Source organism: Schistosoma mansoni, chromosome 3 (assembly GCF_000237925.1).
Source record: "Schistosoma mansoni strain Puerto Rico chromosome 3, complete genome".
NCBI lineage: Eukaryota > Metazoa > Platyhelminthes > Trematoda > Strigeidida > Schistosomatidae > Schistosoma > Schistosoma mansoni.
In genome coordinates, this window is record NC_031497.1 from 22,374,736 (window position 1) to 22,401,479 (window position 26,744).

The 26,744-nt window shown below is 32.3% G+C and overlaps 2 protein-coding genes and 2 non-coding genes across 4 annotated transcripts; 3 read left to right on the forward strand and 1 right to left on the reverse strand.

Annotated features, from left to right (window-relative positions):
- Positions 1-882: 882 nt before the first annotated feature.
- Positions 883-954, forward strand: Smp_tRNA_01685_Pseudo_CGA.1.1. The gene has a single exon. It is a non-coding gene (tRNA).
- A 13,153-nt stretch (positions 955-14,107) lies between these two features.
- On the forward strand, positions 14,108-14,174 carry Smp_tRNA_01886_Gln_TTG.1.1. Its single transcript has one exon. It is a non-coding gene (tRNA).
- Positions 14,175-21,535: 7,361 nt separating this feature from the next.
- On the reverse strand, positions 21,536-21,799 carry Smp_202260 (uncharacterized protein; the record flags this gene model as incomplete). Its single annotated transcript, XM_018799659.1, has 1 exon — positions 21,536-21,799. One exon carries the CDS (start codon positions 21,797-21,799, stop codon positions 21,536-21,538), a length of 264 nt encoding a protein of 87 aa, XP_018651426.1.
- Positions 21,800-22,556: 757 nt separating this feature from the next.
- Positions 22,557-26,180, forward strand: Smp_202170 (uncharacterized protein; the record flags this gene model as incomplete). Its single annotated transcript, XM_018799660.1, has 2 exons — positions 22,557-22,583; positions 25,941-26,180. 2 exons carry the CDS (start codon positions 22,557-22,559, stop codon positions 26,178-26,180), a joined length of 267 nt encoding a protein of 88 aa, XP_018651427.1.
- Between the last annotated feature and the right edge of the window lie 564 nt (positions 26,181-26,744).

A 26,744-nucleotide genomic window follows, 5' to 3' on the forward strand; every position in this document is an offset into this window, starting at 1 on the left:
GAGATTTTTTTCTATGGAATGAGGTTGTAAACCCCACGCCCAACCCTCTTCCTTTGTATGACCTTGGAATTGGCAGTAATCCTAAAAGAGCTATAGGCGGAGTTTTGATACTTCATATTGTCATATATGTTTACTCAATTAAAATAAAATGTAAACACGTGAAATCCTATACTAATTAATGGTTTGTCTGAATGAGTCGAAACCGAACAAAGTCATCTGTTTTCACAGTAGTTTAGATTAGTATATAATTGTTTAAAAAAGTAGTGAAGTTTATATGAATGCTCTTTGTTGACTGAAATATGCCGATGTATATATTGTATATAGAATCTAGTGGCGTATCTGATTCTGGTTTCTTAAAGACACGATGTCATCGAGACGTTATTGGATTGGTGAAATTTAAAAGCTGTAATTGGAGTTTGAAAAAATACCTCGTCTATTCAAGCGGAGATTTTTATACACAAAATATAGTTTCTAATGATGCACTGGTATTTTGGAAGATCCATTATTGTCTTATAATCTCATTTTTGTCATTATAAAAAAAATCATTTGCCAGTGAAATTGTAATTTTCATTCAGTTTATATTAAATTGGTCAATTGATATTGTTCCACCAACAAAGATTCATCCATTGTGTACATTATTGAATAATATTTATCAGTCAGGTTCATATACAAAATATTTCATCATTATATCTAATCACAATTCTTATCTCATTAACTATTCTTGAGTATTAGCATAAAAAACCAGATTTGGTCATCTTAATTGGGTTTGTAGTAGTTCTTTTAGCTAAGGGGATAAAAGGAATTTAATTATCAAACAAATTCAAGTTGGTTGCGCAATTTCGTGGATTGGTTGAGGTTAGACATTAACACCGTTGGATGCCAGCTCAGTGGTCTATCGGTTAAGGGCTCCGGCCCGAGACCGGTAGGTCCTGGGTTCGAATCTCGCGAGAGCGGGTTCGTGGATGCGCACTGCTGAGGAGTCCCATAATAGGACGAAACGGCCGTCCAGTGCTTCCAGGTTTTCGATGGTGGTCTAGCCTCAATTGACTCATGATCTTAACTATCAAATTCAAATGAATGACTACTTTACTATTAGTAATGTTGTTCTTTTCTGATTAACTGAATTGAGTTGAAGCATACATTTTTTCAGAGATCTATTATTAGTTAATTATAGAGAATACTCCTCCATTATTACCAATCAATCAAGCATTGTCCGAATATATGAATCTTAACTCCTTAAAATGCATTCATTCACTAGGACATTAGATTTTTTTGATAGGAAACTATGTTTAAAATGACATTTTTGTTTCCATCAGTCACTCTAATAGATAAATTTTTTTTCCTAGACTTATAAAGTTACATTCTTGAAAAGGTGTTACCTTATAACATATTTAAAGTCATAATTCATACAGTTGTTTGAAAACCATTAATTCACAATCTAACAAACTGATGTACTGTCATTGGTATAAAATTAATTTATAGAAAATGGATTAGATTCCTGGAGGTCACGACCTAGAGAAACGTAGAAAGATTTACTTACATCTAGATTATCAGTAGATGTTTGCTTTTAATTAATTTCATCTGACCGAAAGTATAATTAATGCACATGCATGTTTGATTTGACGAGACTGATGGAGATGATTATGGACGATTAGTTGCTTGGGTTAAGGTCAGGAGAGAAGAAAAGAGTGGTATATATCTTTCTAACAATAAGAGTCAGCAGTTTATTGATTCAAAGGAACTAAATAAATGTGATATCTTAACACATTTTTTTCTGTCGATTATATTTTATTTTCATCTACTAAAATGGATGCTTGAAAACTCTATATCATCCTGGTAATATCGCATATCAGTTTATTTATTTATTCACTTGAACACATAAACATTAGTACAAGGGGCGTCAAATACATGTGAGCCACACAGTAACAAGGGGGTTCTGAAGGGGTAGAGAATAGAAGGTGAGTATAGCAAAAGAGGGGCAAAAATGAATGGAAATTGGTGTATGGGAGTGAAATGATAATAATACTAGGAGAAACAACCCAGTTAAGAAAAATACAGCCAGAAAGAATTCTTCCATTTAAAGAAGTTACGTCCATTTTTTATGAAAAAAAGTAAAAGTAAGTTACAGCAGGATCGTCACTGACTTTTATTCTGAGCCATGTCTGATAGCGTCTCTAGCCACTGTGTTGCTGCGTCTCTGGGGCCCCAACCTCAAAGTTGTGAGGCATCTATAGAAGCCATTCCTGTAGAGTTTTCTTTCATACCACGACACCATGTTGTGCACTAATCACATCTCCGCTTTTTCCAACCGGTTGCAGAGTGGGAAAATGATGCACGATGCGGAATTCACTGGGATGATATTCTTAGAACATGTCCAAGTCACCCAAAGTAGATATTTCAAGATAGCGACATTAATTGAATTATCGTCTCCGCACCCAAACACACGATACTGAACCTCTGCATTACTAATATAGTGTTGCCACTGGATGTCAGCAACCCTTCGGAGACAACGATGATGAAACACAGAGGGTCTTCTAACATCCTCAACTCAGAGAGGTCAGGTTTCACAAGCAAAGAGCAAAACTGCGCTCACTGACGCGTTGTAGATCCGACATTTACGGTCAGAATGAAATCACGAAGGCGCCAAAGATGGCCCAGATTGGTATAAGCCATTCTGGCATTCACTATACATAAATTGATCTCATCACTCACGCCACCACCAGCACTTGTACAGCTATCCAGATACACGAACTTTTTGACTACTGACTTCTGCTCACTACGCAGGGTGAGTGCAGGATCAGGGTCCTGCATCTTTGAAAGCCATGTTAGATACCGTGTTTCGTCCTGTGTATTTTTCTCTAATTTTCTTATGTGATTGCAGTTTTGTTGCTTTAATGTCCTAGAATTTCGTTATTTATGTAATGTTTTAAATGTTAAAGGTAAATAATTTGACTAAATTACGTATTTCCTTGTGATTTTGTCAGTAGCCTCCGATCGGTACATACTTTCATTCTCACGTGTTCTACGTGGTGGAGCTTCGATCCGTTTTATGTTCAGTGATTTTTGTAGGTATCGGAAACTGGCATACGTTTTTTCTTAGCTGATCTCAGTGTTGCTTCCACCTGTGATTTTTTAACTGTCCGCATATTTACTCTTAAGCGTCTTTCTTCGTAATGCTACTCATTACGTTATCAACAAATATGAAGAAAAATAATGTATGGTTTGCTGCCCTACATGATGCTATGAAAACCCTGTACTATCAACAAGTCAAGAAAATCCTGAGTTACCAGTTGGTGTAGATGCCGGTGAGGTATTCAAAAGGAATATGATACTCAGGTAACTGACAACGTGGGACCGATTTCGAGTTGCCATGGATCTCTGGAAAAAGATTTGTTATTAGACATATTACCTAGCATTCCTGAAAGACGTGAACGAACTATGTGGCACAAGAAACTTCATTATTTGTAATTTGTACCCCAACATTTTACTAGTTATTGAGTTTTTTCTGAAGTCTACTGATTTTTTGAATGTCTATCATTATTACTATGACACTGGGATGTTTACCTGCCTAGTCAACTATGTTTTACGTACAATGATTTGTAAATTCGAGTGTGTCGAGCTTATTAAGCAGTAATTAACATGAATTTAATCAGAAACAATAAAATATTTGTACGTACAACTAGGATATTGTCAGTGATTTCTTTGATAGAGTAAAGTTTAAAATTTGTTACGAATTTAAATTATTCAAATAGAAAATTTTCAAACAAGTTTAATATTATCATAATGGGGGTTCGTGGAGATTGTAGTTATTAAATGGTTGAATTCATTAGCCGATTTAAACTAGACCACTATGGAAAGCCTGGGAGCACTGGACATTCGTCTTGTCCTAGCATATGACTCCTCAGAAGTGCACATCCATAATCTTGCACGCCGGACTCGAACTCAGAACCTTCGGTCTTGCTCGCGAATGCTTAGCCTCTAGAACAGTGAGCCGGCATCCAACAGTGTTAATGTCTAACTTCAACCAATCCACGATTTTTCTCGACCATCTATCATTGTCTTCAGTGAGTGGTTTCCTAACAACAGACAAGGTTGAACTCCGCTGATCACGACCTCCCACTAGATTTCCAGGATATACATCTTGAAGCCAGTCACTAGTTTGATATTGATAGGATTTCGAAGAATATAATTTCTGTTTAATTCATGGTTAAGGTATTTATCTTAGAAAGAGTTATACCACTAAACTATGTATTTTAGCACAAATGAATTAAAGACCAAAATCTTTGTAAATCGGTGATTTTGTGAAGGTGCTTCATCTGATAACAAAATTACAAACAATGCAGAAAGCTAACTTAATCTGTTTACTGAACGAGACAATAGTATGTATACATATAATGAAAATTAAAGAACGTGAATCGAGTTGTAACATATGTATCAACCTTTTGAAATTAGTTATTTAAGGCTTTCGATTATATGGTCTAAACGGAATTTTTTTGTGGCAATTTACTTCATATGTATAGCCTACTAAAAAGGTACCTAACTTTTTCATATTGTTACCAAGTAAAATGTTGAATAGAAAAATTCAGTTTCTTAAGCAATTTTTACTCATCCAAGTATAATTTATAATTTGAAAAGTAACAAACTCCTTTTACTATGCAGTAGATTTGATTCATGTATGTTATCCCGACAAATAGTTGACGTCTAAGAATATCCATAATAATCTTATAAAACGTTTCTTTCTTAAATAATAGAAGCCATTTTTAGAAGAAAAAACCATCAAGTAGGAAGTGTTTTCTTTTCAAACTTTTCAGATAGACAATTGATGAATGACATTGCTTCAAGGATATTACATGTGTTCATTTTTCTATACAGATAGTTTTAAATAACATCACGAAGTAGAATCTGATGAAAAAAATTATTGAAACTCTTGGAGTTATTGACAGATAGTTAAACTAAGTTAAAGATAGGTAAAACAAAAAACCATCTCCAAGTTAAGAATTCTCAATGTAACTAGCTAAATTTCATGTATTTTCGAATAAATCTAGTTATGAGTTTTGAGAACATTCTATATGAAGACTGATTTATTGTTTCTTATCATAAAATTACGGAGTAACAGTTTTGCGGAAGTTTGTTACTATGATTCTGTGAAACTTATTTACTTACTTACGCCTGTTACTCCCAAGGGAGCATAGGCCGCTGACCCGCATTCTCCAACCCACTCTGTCCTGGGCCTTCCTTTCTAGTTCTATCCAATTTTTGTTCCTTCTTCTCATATCTGTCTCCATGTCTCGGCGTAATGTGTTCTTTGATCTTCCTGTTTTCCTTTGGCCTTCAGGATTCCATGTGAGGGCTTGTCTTGTGACGCAGTTGGATGATTACCTCAATGTGTATCCTATCCACTTCCAGCGCTTCTTCCTGATTTCTTCCTCCACTGGAATCTGATTTGTTCTCTCCCACAATAGAATGTTGCTGATATCTATGAAACCTACATTTACAGTTATCTAAGAAAATTACTAAGCATTTATAACGAAATAAAAATATGATGCCCCCTAACGGATAGTTTACATTTCCATAAATATTGTTTCTACAATAATATCTTATTGGCAAAGTATATCAAATACAAATCACTTTTTTCGTACTCTCAAATACAAATACCCCAACTAATTTGGAACTTATAACTTTCCACAATTAAAAAAAATCAAAACAATTAGGTATTTCTAAGCAATTAATGTATTTTAATTAACCAAAAAGAAAACAATAAATGCATTACATGTATAATCGATCCAATATCTGAAATAGTAGAAAAATATGAAAACAAAACAGTGAATTATGTGAATAAAAAAATTCACGGTTATATATTTATGTATATAGGACGAACTGACAATGAAAAACTAGAATCCAAAGACGGCCAAATTTTAAGATAATCATCATACATTGTTCCATTTGGCCAATCATTTTGGTGAAATATCTTATTCAGTTGTAATATAAAAATGCTATTTTACTATTTTGCTAATAACTTTACTTCTCATTCAATGAAAGAAATATGTTGAACCATTGATCACCGTCAGTAATTAACAATACATCAAGAAATTTTTGTTCAAGTCATTCCTTCTATTGACTACATCATTACGACTTTTTATTTCGAATGTATCCTAGATTAGTACTGATTTTATTCTTAATCATTATCAGCGTTTACTAATTACTTAATCACTTATTTTTAGCCCTGTGGACCTTCGTTACTATCAGTGTTGCAGGATGTTCTTTTATATGAGATATATATTCACAATATTTTATTCAACCTATTAAATTTATATACACCCTTTCTGTAGTATACTGATTTGTTTTCTAAGAAACGTCCAAATAAACTCTCTCATGTAATTCAAACCCAGTTTGTAATTATGTCTTTTGTGTAACACGGATTGTAAGTAACTAATGAGAACTAAACAAAAAGAATGAACCAATGTTATTCCGCTCAAATCTTTGTTCTTTCTCTTTACAAAATGATAAAGGAAACTATGTGTATGAAATTTCAGTAATATTCATTTTCTACTTCCATCAAAGTTTAGTTACATTAAAACGACAAACATATTGTGCTGAACGTTAAAGATCACGTTTTATGGAAGTTTTAATTCCAGTATTACTGAATATTTCCCCTTGTAACTATCAGATAAAATAACAAGATATTTTCATACTATTTATTCTGTGTGGGAAGTACAATCCACGAAATCAATATCATGAATATCGTAAACCTTTCTACTCAATCTTTTAGGTATGGGATTTGTGGAGATTGTGGTATTTTAATAGTTGAATCCACGAATCAATCTAAGCTAGACCACCTTTGAAAATTTTCAAGCACTGGACAGCCATTTCTTCCCAGTATAAGACTCCCCAATAGTGTGCACTCACGATCTGTACCACTAAGCTGCCATCCAACAGTGTTAATGTCTAACTTTATGGACGCGCAATACTGATGAGCTTCTTACTAAGACGAAATGGCCGTCTAGTGCTTCTAGATCTCTAATGGTGGGATAGCTACGATCAACTCGTAGATTCAACTGTTATAAACGTTTCAAAATTTTATTTCTCTGTTCGGTTTCATCTCAGTGTTTTCGTATATCTAACCGAGGTGGATGTTAACAACTGAAGCAGTTTTGACAAAGCTTCACCAGAAAAACATAGTTGCAGAAAAGATGAAGTGGGGATTAAAGTGTAGTTGAAAGCTATTTCATTATGATTCGCTTCATTTTTCAGCTGGATATTGTTCATTGACAATGAGAGAATATGACAGATAATTAAAATATCTTTTGCAATCCATATTTTTAGTTAAATTGTTCTTTGAAAACCTGTCAGAGGATATTTATTCACTTCTAAACCAATACACACAGTTCAAATAATATTTCCAGAGGTCGGAAACTACTATAAATCCCTTTATTCCAGTGTGATTCATTAAAAAAGGTAAAAGTGTATTCTCTAGTGGATTGTGTAACCAAACTAACCACTTTCCTTGAGAGTTATAATACGTATTAGTTTCCGAGCAAATAGCTTGTAAGTGAGGGAGGTATTGAAGCATTGCTTAAAGTAGCCCTTCCCACAACATCAAATTAATAAATAGAGATAAAAAAAACCCTCGTAATGTACAACAAGTTAAATAACCATTTATCACTTCACACTAATAGATATTAGTAAACGTTTTCGTACATCAGATGCTTAGCAATAAATATTTTCAATAAGAGAAAAAACTCCAGGTTAGGGTTATGTTTGTGCAAAGGAACATTTTACATATTTACAATTGACTCTACAAAGAAAGGGAAACAGAAAAATTCGATATTTTCTAATTTGGCTTATTAAAAATACCAAAAAAACTTTCCCCGATCATTTAATGTATACCTATATATTCCTTCAAATGTTGGATTAAAAATCTTAGATTTTAAATTTTAGAGTATTCTATTTCATTCTAGTGATATATCTTGACCTTGTTCTATTTTCAATAATCGACAGAATTAGTGACCCTTTTCTTAAAAACTACATATAACGGATTATAATATAAAGTTGGGTTTGAAAAAAGAAAAAGATTATATCTTAAAAATAGAAAGATAATAATGAAGAATAATTTTTGTTCAGTTTTAAGAAGAAGAAGAAGAAGAAGAAAAACAACAACCTTAATGGGTTACTGTATAGTGAAAATTATGATTTTTGAAGCATCTTGATTATGATATTTTGGTATTATATCAAAGATAATCTAATCAAAACAATGTGAATGACATGTTGAAGGTTGGGATATTAATTTATTTATTGTATTTACTTATCCATCTGTGTTTTATTCTGTATTTGAGTATGTTAACTTAAATATCTTAGTATTATTCTGATAATGAAACATTTTCTAGGACAATTTAACATAATTCAACCAATATTGATTGTAAAATGTTTAAAATCAATTGATATGAATTATTTTCAAATAGAAGTCTTGTGCCTTGGTTTCTACTTAGTCCCTACTCATCAGAAACATACTTTTTCTACTCTGAAGAAATTATCTTAACATGTTGATTTCAGATGTGTGATACTTATTGTCATCATCCTGGACTCTACTACTTAACTACTTATATCATCAATATTTGAAAACTAACTGAAGAAAAGTTTTAACTTTTAATTATTTATAAATTCAATGATTAGGACAAGGTTAATTAAGAATAGATGGAATATGTCAAGTAGTGGAATCCAGGACGGGCGTCTATCATATTTGGTACTCGTTAGCTGGATGTATTTGAATCTCAGTTACTGTTCACTCAAAGACTCAAACGCTAACACGTTATCCTCTTAAGTGTTTAGCCCTGATAGCCATTTTATTGTGAAACGGTAATGAGATTTAATTCCATTTGAAATTCAGGTACATCAAACTGAAGAGTCTTAAATACGACGAAGTGCGCATCTTTGATTCCAATGCTAGCTACATCCCATTTGTTTTATATCAACTTATGTCATGATATTCATATCGAGTCAATCCACACAGGATGGACATATACCAACCAAGACTGATCGAATTTCAGTCAAAAACATAATCAAGAGGATAATGTAAACCATTTCAAATAGAATTAAAGGGAACTAAGGATTACATTTGGAATATCAATCTTAATATAATGAGTGACATTAAGAGATTGTAGTCTAATTTAGTGTTATTCAGTTATTTATGAGTACACTTTCACAGACCAAGAAGCGCAACCATACATTGTATTATTTACATGTACAAAAATATAAATTGGATTATAAAGTTATTTGCTGTAAATTTTGAACCTAAAACTCATTAAATAGTCTATTTATCAAGTCCGAAGTGTATATTTACATATTATACAGCAAAATATAGTCTTCTTACAACAAATCGCTAACATACGTTGCATTATATAAAATATAAAAACTACGTAATGGATAATCATTTCGGTCATTTATTAAATCTTATAAAGATTCCCATTGTGAAAATTAGGCAACTTAACCAACGAATGAGTGAAGATCTACCAGTATGGTTTGGGAGGGGCCAGATAAAAACAATACGCAGTTCTATCTTGGCATATCTAGTTGACAGTGGTCATAAGGTAGATAAATCGAAATCATTTCGAGTGATCTATCGTATACCTCCATCATTTCCCAACGGAGTTCGTTTCAGTCTCCTTTGTATAGCTGAAGCCATAGGAATTCGTACATTTCACCCCAATTTATGTATACAGAAGAAATTTGTAACCTCCGTATCCCTTCCATGGCCGGACATAACTTAACAAATGACATATCTTTTAAATTTTATTTTTAATTTTGTTATCATTAGCATTATTTCCACATCCGTTATTTACTTGTAATTTTCCGCCTCTTTCTGTTTGTATTCTTCATTATCTAATTATTTGCATACTTCTTATAATTTAATGATTTTAATGTTTTGTGATGACTATTTCAAGTTTATTTATCCACGTTTGACCTCCTATTTCCAATGTTTAACGATTGATAAGACTTGTTATTGTAATTTAATATTCTTACTGCTATCAGTACACCTGTCTTCCCATTATCAACTTGTACTTTTACCTATTATACTCGATGACGTATTCTATTTCATTGTAATTATTGACTCAAATAGCCTTGATTGTTCTAACATATCCGTATAAATATTCATTTATATTAGAGTACAGACTGATGAAGATCTAATTGAAAACTATTGTTCGCTTACATGTGTTGTTCAAAACTTATAAAAATATAGATTCAGTTCAATGAATGGTTATTAATAATTTTCTAGTGGTTACTTATCACATTACTTTTCCTAACCGAGTTTATTACTTATCCATTAGTTCCATTAATTACTTTTTAAATATAATATCAGAAATCATGTAATATGCATAATACTTTGAATTAGGTACGAAGTAATAAGTAGGGGTGGATGCTGGATAAATTTTTCCAAAACGTTGGCAGATGTAATAATAATAACAATAATACGTTTAAGCTATGACAAGGAATATTGATCAGGTTGCGTCACCATATCATAAAAATAATTATTAACTAATTAGGCTAGTAGTTGGGCAAGGTAGAAGGAGTGGTTGAACATATTTCTTTTGGATGTATAGCTCCAATTTTTTTTTATCTGATTAGCTATTGTTTCGACCGTTTGTATTTTGTTAATTAGTGTTTTTAAACAAGTGATTTAATTCAGTACTAATATTCATAATGTATATTATGAAAATGAATTAGTTATGCTTGTGAACAAAATTCAAATACTTTTATGAAAAGAAACCGATGTCTTTCAAATTCTTTTTTAACATTCATTAAAACAAGCAAGTAAATGGTGTTTAATTTATCTCTTTTTTAAAGTTTTACTGTCTACGTAAAACATTTTGCCATGAATTAATTTTTAAATTAAAAAATCATAAAATATGTCATTTTTCTATTGTAAAAAAAATAGACAAAGTAGACTGGGAAAAGTGGAAAATGAGGCTAGTTTAAATGTTTCAAATCATTCTAACCGTAATTTAAACTTTAAATTATTTTCAATATAGGATTGTGGAGATTGAGATAGTGAAGAAGGTTTGTAGCTCAGAAGAAAGATTTTAGTGGAGTTTTGTTCTCTGAGCTGGATGGTATGGTTGTGGAGCTCTCATAGTTCTTCTAAACGATATCATCAATAAAAACTTCAAGTAGAAGTGAAATATTCAAGTTCCTCCACATATGACTCCCAGCATGTCCTGTAGATTTCGATCTTGGGGGTCATATGTGGATAAATTCAAACATTTCAATTCTACTCGAAGTTTGTACTGATGATGTCGTTCAAAAGAATGATGAAATCTCCACGACCAAACTATCCAGCTCACAGAAAAAAACTCCACGAAATTGTGTAGATTGTTTATTGTCAATTGAGAATTGAATCCCATCCTAGGACAAAACAGTCGTCCATTGCTTTCAGGTTTTCAATGATAGATCAACAATAATCAGTTCATGATCACAATTTAAATTATTTGTTTCAACATTAAACGTAAACCTTCATTGAAAAATCATTCAAAACATTAGTACAAAACTATATCAATTACTATTTGATAGTCTTAAGGTAACCTTCCTATTTTTCTATCCTTCACACTGTATGCTGTTGCCATTATTATTGTTTTCTTCGAAAAGTACTTCTGATTATTCAATTCTTTTTTTCTTGTCTTTTGTTTTTCAACCATTAAATCTAATTAATTCTAACAATTTTAGAACATCTTTCTATTACTTATTCAAAATAAAATTCCAATTTTGTTTTTAGCGAGAAATACATTTCGAGGTTGTTTTGGAATAAATTAGTTACTTTTTGTTGCTAGTTTTCTTCCAAAAAAAAATTTATTGCCCTTTGTTTGCCTGTTACGATGCCGATTCGGTGTTTATTCTTTCTCTTACTTATCATTTAAGATTGTTTGATTTTGGTAGCCACTGTTAGCGATGCTAGTATTACAGCAAACATTAATTTAATAATTAGGATAGTAATAATAATAATACTAATAATACTACTACTAATAATAATGGTAACTATTGTTACTTTTAATGATAAGAATTATCCATCTTAATTTCTATGTCATTATCAGTTTAAATCACTTGAGAATATACTATGCATATATTACTCATCGCTCTTTTTATGAAGTCCGCTTGCACTATTTTTCAGAATGTAGATGAAATGGAAATAAATAAGACAAAACTGATTTTTAATTTAAAGAAAACAATAACAGTAACAACTGAAATTAATTAGTTTATCTTGTTTGAACTTTATGATTATGCAAACTCGTAGACAGTATGAGTTCACTTAGTATTTTGTTTTGTTTGAATCCTCCCATTGATGCTTAGGACTGCAACTGGTCAGTCTCTTATTGGCATATGTGCATACTGTGCGTATTGCCTTGATATTGCCTGAAGTCACAAGCATTATAAGCAAAGATAAGACGAAACGCACGTCCTGGATTCCACTGCTAGCCACTATCCATCTTTGCTCATAGACAAAAGTTATGGAATAAATCTTTTTCATTCTTTCTTTTTAAACTACTATAAATAGTTTCATTTATTTAGTATATTGTCAGCATGTCTTTTAATTGTTAGGTTATAAATGAACAAACGAATGAGTTGTTTGTATATACATAGTTTTGATTGATATGTAAGTCGTCACATATTGAAAATGTATCCTTTAAAATAGTTACACAATTATTATTATTATTTATTTATTTAAACACGTAAATATTGGTACAAAGAAGCACCAGATACATATGCGCCGCACAAATCTCATTTGATTTGTGTGAGGGCTGTGATACTGCCCAGGTGTCCAGACTGAAGCAGGAAAAAAGTTACACAATGGTGATATCATCCTTAAAGATACTGATAACTTATTACAGAAATTTACTGTAAAGTTTTCTTCCTATTAGATTCGATCATTTATTTCTTTGAAATACTACAGTAGACGAAAGTTAACATGCATGTCAATAAGATGTGTATCATGTTCTAGTTCTTTCCACAGTCGAAACATATTGGTAGTTAATTTACTCAGAGCACTACATTTTACAATTTTTGATAGTGAAAACCTTTTCTAGAGTATATCAATAACAGTTTACTAGTAAACACTATTATTTTAATATTCCACATATTAATGTAATGCATTAATTAAATATAAGGTTTAGAAGTTTCATTATAGATTTCGGTGGAGTATTACTTTAAATGGTAACTCATAGACTTCATTACGTAATAATATTTCGTAAAATTCAATGTTTTACTGAGTTGTCTGTTAGTTTGATAATAAGTATAAAAACGATAGAAGTCATGTGCTCAGCAGTCAGAACAATTTCTATTAACATGTTGATTAAAGAAGTATAAATAATGTCGAGCAATATTTAATCTTTTTGAGCGATTGTATGTACCGAAGAAAATCAAGTCATCACTCCGGGTAAATCAGTGAATTATTTACCACAAAAAATATGGAACATATAAATTTGTTATTTTATTCGTAAATGTGAATTAAATTAAGTAAATAGGAAAACTGTGTAAAATAAAACATTTAATTTAGTTATTTAAGAAAAATGTTCCGTATTCTTTGATAAATTGACAACACATCCTTTCGTCTAAATGAAGACACTAGTATTTAATCTCGCAATCTGTTTGTAAATTGTTTTATTCAATAGTAGTATGTAATGAATTTTAAGCAGTATATAGTTTTTTTTTGAGTGTTTATGGCCTAAAAATAGTTGAAGATTAGAATAATTCATTTATTTTTTCTAAAATAACTTCTTGTTGGTTTCTCTATCGGCACCTAACATTTCATATAAAAGAGGCTTTGATTGTAGAAGCCTCCAGTTAATGTTCTATTTACTTTTAAGTTTAATTAAATAATGAAATTTTTAAATAAATTCGAGCAGAATGACCAAATGAAATGAACTGTAAAAGTAAAAAATATCCATCTTTGCTTAAAAAGCTTGTGACTTGAGGCAATAACGAGGCAACCCACATAAGATGCACATATGTCAATAAGAGACTGATCAATTACAGTCTCACACAACAATGTGAAGATACAAGCAAACAGCAACAAGTGAATTTAAACTTCACCCCATTGCAAAAGCAAGTGGCTATCAGGACTCAGTAGCTGAATGGATAACGCGATTGCGTTTGAAGTGAAAGGTACTGGGTTCGAGTCCCAGAGTGAACACAACTCTGAGATGCAGGTACATCCGGCTGACGAGTCCCAAATAAGACGAAACTCGTATCCTGGATTCCACTGCTAGCCACCATCCATATTTGCTTAAAAATCTTGTGAATTAAGACAATATCGAGGCAATCCGCACAGGGTGCTTATATGACAATAAGAGACTGATCAATTACAGTCCTAAACAACAATGTAAAGATACAAGTAAACAACACCAAGTGAATTTAAATATCATCAATGTTTTCTATTGTATATAAATGAATTCAAATTGAAAATAACTTTCAAATTTTGTTTTTTTTTGGTTTTTTATAAAATCGGTGAATTTCACATTAATTGTTTACACAAAATTTGATTACTAAAATTAACAAAACAGTTTCATTTCAAATTATTTGAACAAAACATCAATTAATCTTTTATTCTTGAATTATTTAGACTTGAAAAAAAAATTTTACTTTAAAAACAATAGAACTCTGAGGGGGTTTGGTGGAGATTTTAGTAATTTTATATAGTTGAGATTATGAGTCAACTGAAGCTAGACCACCATGGAAAACCGGCTCAGTGATCTATCGGTTCAGTGCTCGCGCACGAGACTGATAGGTCCTGGATTCGAATCTCGTGAAGCGGGATCGTGGATGCGCTTTGCTGAAGAGTCCCACAATAAGACGAAGCGGCCGTCCAGTGCTTCCAGGTTTTCGATGGTGGTCTAGCTTCAATTGACTCATGATTTCAACTATATATACCATAGAACTCAGTTTGAAAATAAGATTATTTGTTAAAACGAATTATCATATTGACTGCTTAATAATTAACTCAGGTTTTTTTTCAAAAATGTTTATCTTTTGGCCGCTTAAAATGAAAAAATAAACATTTTGTTGTTGATAATAATAATTTTCAAATCAAATTATTTACAAATTATAAATGAAGCATAAATTGGTTATAAGTTTGATTCTCTAATATATTGATTTATGACTTTTTCTTCTCAATTGACATAAGGACTAGATTAGTTTTAATATAAAATTTTATTTTGATAGTGACAACAGGAATTGTAAATGACGGACTATTTATGTTGTTTTGTTATTTAACAAAATTTAATGTTTGGCTGTTTGATTTCTCACATGAAGCCTTGATATCTCTTTGTAAACAAAATAGATTAGATTTTGTATTAAAAACGATATTCCTTCATAAAGCTCTTGATATTTTCTTAATTTATTAGCTATGGAACTTTGGTGTAGTTTTTGTTAGCATTGACCAACCAGAGAGAATTAGCGAATGATCACAAACACAACATCACCTCCCTCAAGAATGAGTATACTTTTTGTTGATGAGTACCGAATATCATGAGATCCACGGTTGATGGCCTTTTTCGACTGCGTTACATAAAGTTGGGAGTTGGGAGGAAGTTTGCATTTTAGCAGTTTTTCCAAGATTTTTAGCATTAACATACTAACTTTAAATTTAATTACCGACAAGCAGACGATCAGATCGAGTTACCATTACTCAGTGAATAAAATGAATCACCTTTAATTTCTTGAATTACGTTTTAAATGCTCATTAAAAGTTTGTCATGTTAGCTATTTTTGTATTTTTATTATCATAAATCATTTTAGACGTAAGGTAAGTTAAACATTTGTACAGAAACATTTTATTTTGTAACTGTAACATTTTTGCTTCATAGTAATTCATCTAATAAACAATTAATGTGACTTCCAACCATAGTTATTTAGAACAAAATTGTTCTTAAAGATTAGTTTTTCATATTATACTAAATGAAATTCAAATAAGCTAGAACTACTGTGGAGTGTACTGCTGTTGTCCACAGATATAAGTAGTATCTATCATAAATCGAAAATGAAATACCTGGAGGTAGAAAGTTAAGAAGATCGAAGAGAGTGAGAACAGAGAGTAATTAGTGTGGAAAAAAAGAAATAGTCAAGTTTGAGACAATGGATTGACACTTTGTAAACGAAGTCTTCACCGTATGGTTCTCAGATTTTACATTCGATTGTCATCACTTGTGTTCGCATTCACTACACTATAATCAATTTTATTTTGAAATATTGACCAAGTAATGAAATATTATTTAAGATTGAAATTAAGTTTTGTCAAAAACAAAAATTATTTTTATCTGAAATGTACTGAGTTGTTATTCATTATTTATATTTATAAAACTATAATTAAAGGTTGGAAGGCAAAATCCGACTCACACGTCCTCATCTTGCCTCCTGGATTATGGTATTCATGTTATGTACTAACGTGAGCGGTAACACGGGTGGTGGAGATCGACCTAATCAACCACTTTACTTATACCCACAAATGATTACGAATGTTACAAAGAGTCATTGCATAACTATTGAAAATTCAAAAAGATGTTAAAACTGAGTCTGCCCAAAAAATAAAAAAAAGAATGGAAGTGTTGTGTAATGATTCTGCGTAAGCAATGCAAAAACAACTATCTCGCCGCGGTAGTTGTGCCGTGCTTCGATGTAGTACTCTTCTCCAGAAGGGTCTACTAGGCCTCACCATGTTCCTATTACTGGAAGGGGGGATACAATAATTAAAGGTTGTAAAATATAATGAAAAAAAAGTTTAATCAACTCATTAATTATTATTGATTTTTCTTGAAATCTGTTTTAATAACATTTATGTATCCAAATTGTATATGTATTAACATTTTAGTTGGTTATTATTCAAATGAAGTCGTATCCATTTTACAATTTTTTTTACCTCTGGTGAACCTGGATTGTCATCAATAACTTTGTCTGTTTTTTTAAAAAATTTTAATGTTCAATATTAACAAAGTAATAAAAATATTGAATAAAGATACATTATTTTAATGGGGGATAATTTATAGTAGTTTGGATAGTAAAAACTAATTTCTAGATTTAACCATCTCTTTGTATTTTCGTTTTTATATCTCTTTTTACATGATGACAAAATACAATCGAAATGTAATGCTTTCGATTGTTTTATTAAATGGTCAATTTAGACACACAAAAAAGAATAACTAGATCTATAGACAAATGGTAATTATTTATAGGGGAAACTAAAAAAAAATTATCCGAAATAAAGTTAATCATAAACTTTATGTAGGTATGTCTCATATAATGTTGGCATACGATTGTTATAAAACGAGTTTCTACACAAAATGATGAAAGATTATTATTTAACTAAAGTTATATTGAGAAGGAAACATAATCATTTCACTTAATTCAATTGAATTATGTAAGATTTATGATTGTAATGAAAGTTAATCAATGCAAAAAAATGACTTCCATGATTTTAAGTAGTATAGTGTGAAAACAAAAAGAATAATCTATATAAAGTGTATCAAAAGTTATCTATTTATGAAGTAGAAAACATTAATTTGAATAAAGTTGTTGTGTATTATTTTAAATAAAACTGAAAATAATTACTGTATTATTATATATGATTGAAATCATGAGTCAGTTGAAGCTAGAACACCATGAAAAACTGGGAAGCACTGGACGGCCGTTTCGTCCTATTGTGGAACTCCTCAGCAATACGCGCATCCACGATCCTGCTTCGCGAGATTCAAACCCAGGACATGATTTCAACTATATATAAAAATTAATAAAAATCTTCACAAAAAACTCTCTTATCATATGCTCACTAGTGACTGGCTCCATGAGGTATTTCCTGGAGTTCTAGTGAGAAGCAGTGACCAGTTGAGTTCAAACCACGTCTGTTGTGGGATAGGAACTCACTGAAGACAATTGGTGAACGGCTGCTCAACTTCGTGGATCAGTTGAAGTTAGAAATTAACACCGTTGGATGCCGGCCGACTCAGTGGTCTATTGGTTAAGTGATCTAGTGCGAGACTAGTAGGTCCTGGGTTCGAATCTCGTGAGGCGAGGTCGTGGATGCGCACTGCTGAAGAATCCCACAATAGGACGGAATGGTCGTCAAGCAGTGCTTCCAGGTTTTCCATGGTGGTCTAGCTTCAACTGACTCATGATTTCAACTATATTAAACTACTAAAAATCTCCACAAAAATCCTTCAATTACTGTATTAGTTATTGGTAGCTGTATTAGTCGTGGCATCTTTTCAGTTGTTTGATGTGCAAAAATAATGGATATTGATTCAATAAAATGATGTAACACATTTTAAGTTGTAAAAGATATTTTTTACCCGCTATTTTACATGAATCCTGGGAAAAATTATATATTTATTTACTATAAAGTATTGTGTGAATTGTTGAAACTTGTAACCAAATAAGATAGTGAAAGTCGGTAAATATGTAAACTTGATGGGGTAAATACCTCCACTTTCTTTAATTTTCACTATTTTTAATCAGTTTCTATAGCAACTATCATATAGATAAATATAGAACTAAGCAAATGCATGTATAAATCTTTCATTTATCTATAACTAAGTGATATAATGTTTTAAACTATCGTATTATTACTGTCATAATAAATGATTAAATGTTAACTGTAATAAAGACTGTCAGTAAAGTAATTGATTGCATTAGTCGACTGTTATTATTTATCAGCATAAGTCATTCAAAGTTAGATAGATATCTTTCCGACGTCAATTTCATTTGTATATATGAATTTGTATTTATTTAAGGTAACAAATATATAGGAACGATAGAGAGAAAGGTCTCTACTAGTTTTTCATAATATAATTTTAGGAACCCATAGTTGAAAAGTTGTATAGGCTTTACAAGTGCAGTGGCTAAAGACCTTTTGAATAGTCGACATGAAGTGAATGTATGTGATGGATTCAAAATAGTATACAGACAAAAAACACCGATCATGATATTTTTAGCACAGGCAGTCTCTACCAAACGTTTCCGGTCTGTTTCCTACATACAGAAGGCAAATGTGACCAAATTTTCTTTGCTACGGTGGCTGATTTTAATCAAATAATCCTTATCAACCTGCTTTTCAACCCTCTTTCTCTTTTAATCCCCTTCTGGTATTTATGTTTTACACAACCCTGTCGATATTCACATATTTATTAGTTTTATTTTTTTTATAGTGCTGAGTGACTACCCAATTACTTGTCGATTGTATAATCTCATTTATCATGATTATGATTACAAATAATTTTAAAGCCTACTCTACTCTAAAACATCAAATTTAACTATGTTTTTCCACAGTTGAATTCATGAGTCAATTGAAGCTAGACCACCATGGAAAACTTGGAAGTACTGGGTGGCCGTTTCGTTCTATTGTGGGACTCCTCAGCAGTGCGCATCCACGATCCCGCCTCACGAGATTCAAACCCAAGGACTATCAGTCTCGCGCCAGATCACTTAACCGATAGACAACTGAGCCGTCATGCAATGGTGTTAATATCTAACTTCAACCAATCCACGAAGTTTGAGCAACCGTTCGTTATGTTTATTCGTACTCTGTATTACGTCCTGCTAATTATTATATCGGTTAAGTTTTGAACATTAATTCAAACATCACAAAATCAAGTATATCAAACATTTGTTTGGATTATTGAAGGCTATATATACGTATTATGTAAAAGCTTAATAATTCTTCATCATTAAATATACCTTCCCTCTGCATATTACCTTCTTTTACACTTGCTCCATTTACATTTAATCATATGATATCTATCAGTAAACAAAACATCTTTGAAGACATAATAACATGATTCACAGAAAACCATGTTAATAGTGTTGTAGTGATATAATGGTCCATATATAAAATCATATTATATAAGTATTATTATAGTTAAAATCAAAATGAATAATACACTTACATAACGGTCAATAATTAAATCCTGAAACAAAAAAAAGAATACATTTTAAGCACTGCAGAAATTGTTTTAATGAAAAACAAACTTCAAACGAGATTACTTTTAAAGTGAAGATAAATGTACTTTGAATGAAATAAGGATTTATATTTTTAGTTATACTTTTGCAATCTACTTAAAAATTAAAGATCAGTTCTTATCACAAATTGAGGTATGATGAAGATGTGTTGAGAATTGTATTTTGTACCAAAAATATAATATTGACATACAGCTAATAATAATGATAATGTATTTTAAATTGATGAGTATTAGAAATAAAAATGATATTGGTATCGTTCCAATAAATAAAGAATTATCGCTACGATACTGTTACTAGGATGATGTGATATAAATTTGGATGAAACAGCCATTCACAGATCTTTAAATGTTCAGAAGACCAGTTCGAAATGAGAATTACTTTCAAACAGACAAATATCTTGAAAAGAAAATCATTTTTAAGAGATTTTTACCTCATTTTCATAATTTAAATAATGAATATCAATATTGGTCTAAATAATGCTAAGCTCTGAAAGTACGACAAATTGCAAAAGTACTAAACGTCTCGCAACGGAATAGATATTCCAATATAGGTTAAGCTGTTTGTTCAAAGAGCATATTTACAATAAGATGTATTATTTATTTATGTAACTCAGATAATGCATCAAGTAAGTTAGCTTGTGAAACAAAATCTTGTCTTGCAATTTGAGCCTTCTGCTTGGTTAGTTTCAATAAATTCATTTCGCATTTCATCAGATGCTTATGTATTTATCACGAAACAAACTCCCATGTTTTAATAAACAATCTTCATTCGACATGACAAACATTATTTAGTTTTTCTGGATTGATTATATCTTAAGTCCACAACCTTTAATACAAGAAATTCATAATGGTCAACTTCATAATGAAATTTATTGTGTCAGTTCTACCTTATGATATTCGAAAGAAGCTCCCATTTTGCTTTTGTGTAATTTACTGCAGATTCGAGTCATCCTGATTCAGTCCATTTTGTTTGATATTTATGGTAAAGAACTGTTTAGTTCAGGTTTCCCTGCAAGTTTCATTTGTTTCTTAGGTTACAGTAAGAGCCCATCAGTTTAGTAGTTTAAGGATAGCAGTAGATTAGTTGCCAGTTTGAATTTCTCCCCAAAACTTCAGTTTGCGCTTTCTCAAATATTACCTACATTTCATTCCATAAGTTAATAAAAGCTTTTCACTAATACATATTTCACTGTTTACCTTATTGTATAATCTTCTGGTCATTCAGCGAAATTTGTTCGGAATGTCCGAGGTTTTTACGACATGTAACTCAAAAGTATTTAAATTGTGGTAAAGCTCTAATAATGATAAAATATCTTTTTCTGTGAGACTGAATTGCTTTACAAAATATAACGAGAAACAGTTATTAAAAGTAGTGATTAGGTTTCACCACAGCATATCAGTATATATACATATATATAGACACAGAAAAAATTGAGGTACATAAGTTTGAAAAAAATTTGAAGGGCATGAGAAACATTACTAATATATTATCGATAACTTACTGTAAATCAGTTGTATGCTTCTCAACGAAAACTGTTAGCACTGACTTATTTTTTTGCTAGCTCATCATTATCGTAAAGTCCCTCTGCAAAGCCTGGATATCTGTGACGTGTGTAGCGAAATCTGGGTCGAGTAAACATCAAGTTTTCTTCTCCAGGATACATCATTTCGTTGTTTGGATTATAAAACCTTTTCCAATACACCATTCGTTTTTCAGCAGAAGGGCTATTGGACTCAGTATGGTCTTTAAGTCCTTCTGTTTTGACGAAGCAATGTAAAAATAAAACTAAGGTAAACACGATTGAAATCATCTTAAAAACTTAGATCAAAAAATCTAGACTAAGCACACATTCAGAATTATATATAAGCGAATAGGTTGGGCACAAATATCTGATTGGATAACTGTTGATGTAGTAGACAGCTAGCTTCTATTTATAATAAACACGAAAACAATTTGTAAATATTACTATCACTTGAATACAATTAAACATAGAAATAACTTAAGTAAATTCATATGCATTGTACATGTAGTTAGTGAATCGAATAAAAAAAGTGCGGGAAATGTCTAGCGTACGTTACTGATTTCGCGTGACGAAGGATGTTTGTTGGTAATTTCTTATACTAGGTGTTTTATAGGTTTTATTGATGCACAAATCTAACTCACGTATAAGGAGTATGAGAAGTATTTTTGCAAATTTTATTGCTCTTGGTACTCATAGACTTTGCACTACAAGTATATACACCTATTCAGATCAACAAGTTTTCTTGCGTTAGTGGATGTAAAAAACACTCACTTCAGACTAATAGGTGGGCTGATTTCAAGCTCACGGGATTGTGAAGGCAAGTACGTCGCTTGATCACAACTTTTCATTAGTCACGATGGGTTCCTCGAACGTTGTTTTGCCAACCAAAAGGAAACAATATTCAGAAATGCTGAGGTTTTGATATATGTTTTTGACATTGAAAACTGGGAAGTATCCAAAGTCTTTGTGTATTATCGTTCTTGTCTGGATGCTGTAAATCTAAATTCTTCTGGTGCAACAATCTTGTCTCATTCATAAAACAGATATGATAAATGAAGATAAAAGAGATGAGGTATGTTCATTTCTACGGCTATATTACTGCTTGTTGAGTTGCGATTATATACTCCTGTCTTAGGTCCTTTCAACGTGTTTGTGCAACATTCCGATTGTTGCAATAATTCATTGAATATATATTCCTTTTTAAATTTAATTACATATAACCTGACTTAAATAGATGTATGCCTTGTCTTGTCTCATACCCCCTCCATATATATTTGCCAGGCTGAACTGTTTTGTGCCGTCTTTCGATTCAGAGTGGTAGTCTAATTGACTTGTGTTCATTACTTCAAATTGCTTAATCAGCTGGGTTCATAAAATTTGTCAACCGGAATAAATTAGACTTGTGCTATACATACCGGACTACTGAGTATCATGAAAAATCATTAGGAGCGATCAGACTAGGATATTGAAGATCTTACTGACTTTGAACTAGGCTTATTAGAAATTTCGAATTGCTTACCTGTAGTGTATAAGATGTTCACAATCTACAGTTGGAGATTTTTGCCGAAATAAATCCATGTAAGTCGTATTGACAAGAATGGACTTCTAATTTTTTTCTAGTTTGGTATTTTTCAGCTTACGTCTTCAGATTTTATCCTCACACCGATTTATATTCTTAACGTTTTTTCCCACTAGGATTATCACTCATGCCTTCCTGTGTTGTAGACACGTTATTTATTTCTCCCAACTCCATAGCATTTGATCTTCCCATTCGTTTTTATTCTTCTGGTCTTTTACTCTACACTACGGGTATCGTTATACCTTCCCTCTTGTTAATCATCCATTTTTTTACAGATGATGCAGCAACTTTAGTCGATCCATATCTGTAGAGTCTTGGGCTGTTTATGGGATAAAAATAGTAAACCGAAAGGCTAATCGGTTTCATGAACTTGCATCCAGTAAGAGCTGTAGGTTTATCGAGTGATGACTGTCGTCAATGTCAACCGTTACCGTCTCATTTGCTCTTACAAATGGTCACGTCATCCTACTTCGTGTTTCCTAAACATTTCATAACTCCGCTGGTCAAACGGAACGGTCAACAATACGTTATAAGCTGTTAGTTTAAGGTTTTAGAAATCAAGTTAGTTTTAGCTTCTTACCAGTCTGTTGAGAACAGTTTTAAACGGAAACATATTACGTAACTGGAAAGGCGTTCGTTAGTGACCTAAAACGAACTACAGCTGTAATATACCTATGTATGATGATTTAAGAACCATAGAAAGACACTCTTTTTCTCAATAAACATTAATTACGGTGAGAGGATATCAATGGTTGGCAACCAGAATAAACCAACTTTGGACCTTGCACAAATATGTATCATTCTAAGTTGTAGCACTACATGGGGACAGCATAAAAAACTCAGCAAGGAAAAAAAAAGCCTACGTTACTTACTTAATTTCGAAATCTTCTAAACAGGTTTATGGACTATCTTGTTATGCCTAGGATGTTTCGTACACTTAAAATAGGAAGAAGTGCTCGTCTACATCGATGTTTAGTTTGTACTGTACGTGGGCAGCGGGTGTGTTGGTTTTGCTTACTAGTCGTGTATAGTTTTGCATATATAGCATTTGACCATTAGTTCCTTTGTGAAGGCCAGAGACACAACTCGACTATTTTATTCAAATTGGTCAAAATGTGTTGATTCTGAAACTGGATTAAAATGAAAAGACCCTAATAACTACACTCTTGTTGAGAAATCAGTAATAGTATTAGGGTTATGGTATTACGTAAAAGTGCTCAGTCGTCTGAATAGGGTATTCGTGACAGGGCTTACAGGTGTCATAACGTCTATGTTGGTTTGTTAATGTGGTTAACACAGTAGTTTGTTGAATATTTAGTGATCTAACAGTAATATATCTCTGTGTTCATCTTGGGGCATGTACAAAGATACAGGTTTCGTAAATAAAACTAGTATAGCAGTTATACTCTGTCGTTATAGATTTGATATAATATGGTTCAATTCATACCACAGTGTTGCATGTATACCTCCGAACCTTCAGTGCCACATTATTTTATACATTCATTCTTCAACCCTGTTTTTTGACTTTTGTCTTTAGAATTCTAACGATAATAGCGTCACAATAGATTACTGTATATTCCTCCCATTAAAGTGTTTTTATTTTCTATTCTTAGTATCCCATTTCCGTGCCTCTCCTGGAGCACGGATTTTTGCCCCCAAATCCCCTGGTACGGCCGAGAGTGGGGAGAGTCCGCTCTCTCTCTCGAAATGCTCTCACATGGCCACGCGAATATATAGCCTCTGACAGGGAAGTCCTACTCACTGCCTTCTCGTGGCGGGGGTGTTGTTTACGAAAGTGAGAGGACGAAAAGCGAATGTCCGGCGCTTTAACCGGGTTGGTGGACATGGATGGTCCACCTAGGGGAGTTGGAAAACCCTGATTCCAAACCAATGGTGCACATGGGCTCCAGGATCCTGATGGAACGAATGGCGTATGAACCTATTGTTGGTCACCGGCTACCATAGGACTGCATCTCCTCACGATGCTCCACTGCCTTGTGGACTGGACCTTCAGGTAAAAGGCTCGGGGTGTGGCCTCTTAAGAAAACCACCTGCTTCAGTCTGGGCACCTGGGCAGTATCACGGCCCTCACACAAATCAAATGGGATTTGTGAGGCGCATATCTATCTGGTGCTTTTTGTACCAATATTTATGTGTTTAAATAAATAAATAAATAAAAAGTGCTTGAAAAGTGATTCTAGCTATCCTTTGTATGAGCTTCTTTTAGTCGATCCCAATATCTTTGATATATCTTAGGTTTTTCCGTTGCACTTTTCCGCGTGAAAAGTTATTTGTTTATTTTTCAGATCACTGGTAGAGTTAACCACGTGGAACATGACTAATTGGCATCAAGCTTAATCCTGATGAATATCCCGACCTGTAAATTGTTATATATATATATATATAAACCTTTATTCTTAAATAGTTGAATTTATGACGTTTTAAGACAGAAAAATTAACTTATCTCATTGACACAACTTCACTAATTAAGGATGTGTCTGAAACTACGTAATCGTATATCAGAAGAGCCATTTTCGGTAACCGATATCGTTACATTTTTCGAATCCGTCTCATCTACGTACACTTGGAAATCTGCGTAGTATCATTCCTTTCCACATAAAAGGTGATTGTCAGGTATTTGACTGTCAAACCAACCGCACGTTTTTATGATCCCGATTACTAAACATCGCTAAGTTCCTTTCACTCTAAGATGCTTAGGCTTTTTAATTTACCCTATGTTGTCACATCTTTAGAGATCGCTTGCCACTCTAGAGTTCCACATTCTGATGTACATAGGTAAGTGATCAGTATTTAATGCTCATTGTAACTTCATAATTTATATTTCGAAAGGTAAGCGACGTTGTGAAACAATTCAAACTCTCGTGTAGTAAAATTGGAGCGAATTTCACGAAGATCGAATTACGTAATCATTATTTTGCTGCATTTATTGACGTTTTTACATCTAATACATACATTATGGTAGTGTGCTCTGATTTACCTATCGGTAAGTTTATGAATTTCACAATATTTCTTAGCTTCATCGTTTATTACTATTCTTATTCGTTATTAATGGATCGTAATATATATTAGGTAGTTTTCTTTGTACTATATGAGTTTATTTGAGGGGTTGCAATTTGCACAATCCAATCCTTTGATTCGCAGCCAAACACTTCAAATCATTGGTTAGTCATAGCTTCACACTATAGTCTACTAAGTTTATGCAATTTTTCGGGGTTGGATGGCTAACCTGTAATATAAATCGAACAATAGTGACGTGATGGACGAAATGCATCCAATCGCAAGTACGATCACAACCGACATTGTTGTTATCAAGTCTCATGCTTAGAAATTTTCCAATACAAGCCATTAATTTATTTTTTGTAAAGGAAGAAACATCCTACTCTTCACTTTCATGGGTTCAGTGAAATAAGCTTGGAGTTTGTGAACAATATTCTTTATCTGAATACTTATCAGAACCATTGAATTTACAGTAACTGGTGAAATCAAGTTTCGTACCTTATCCACCTCTCAGTCAAAGGTTATCTACTAACTGTATCTGGATTTTAACAATCACATTCTACATTTTATGCATAAGTTGTAATCTAGGCACCAAATGTAAAACCCATGAGGAATGTCACCGACCATTTACTTCAT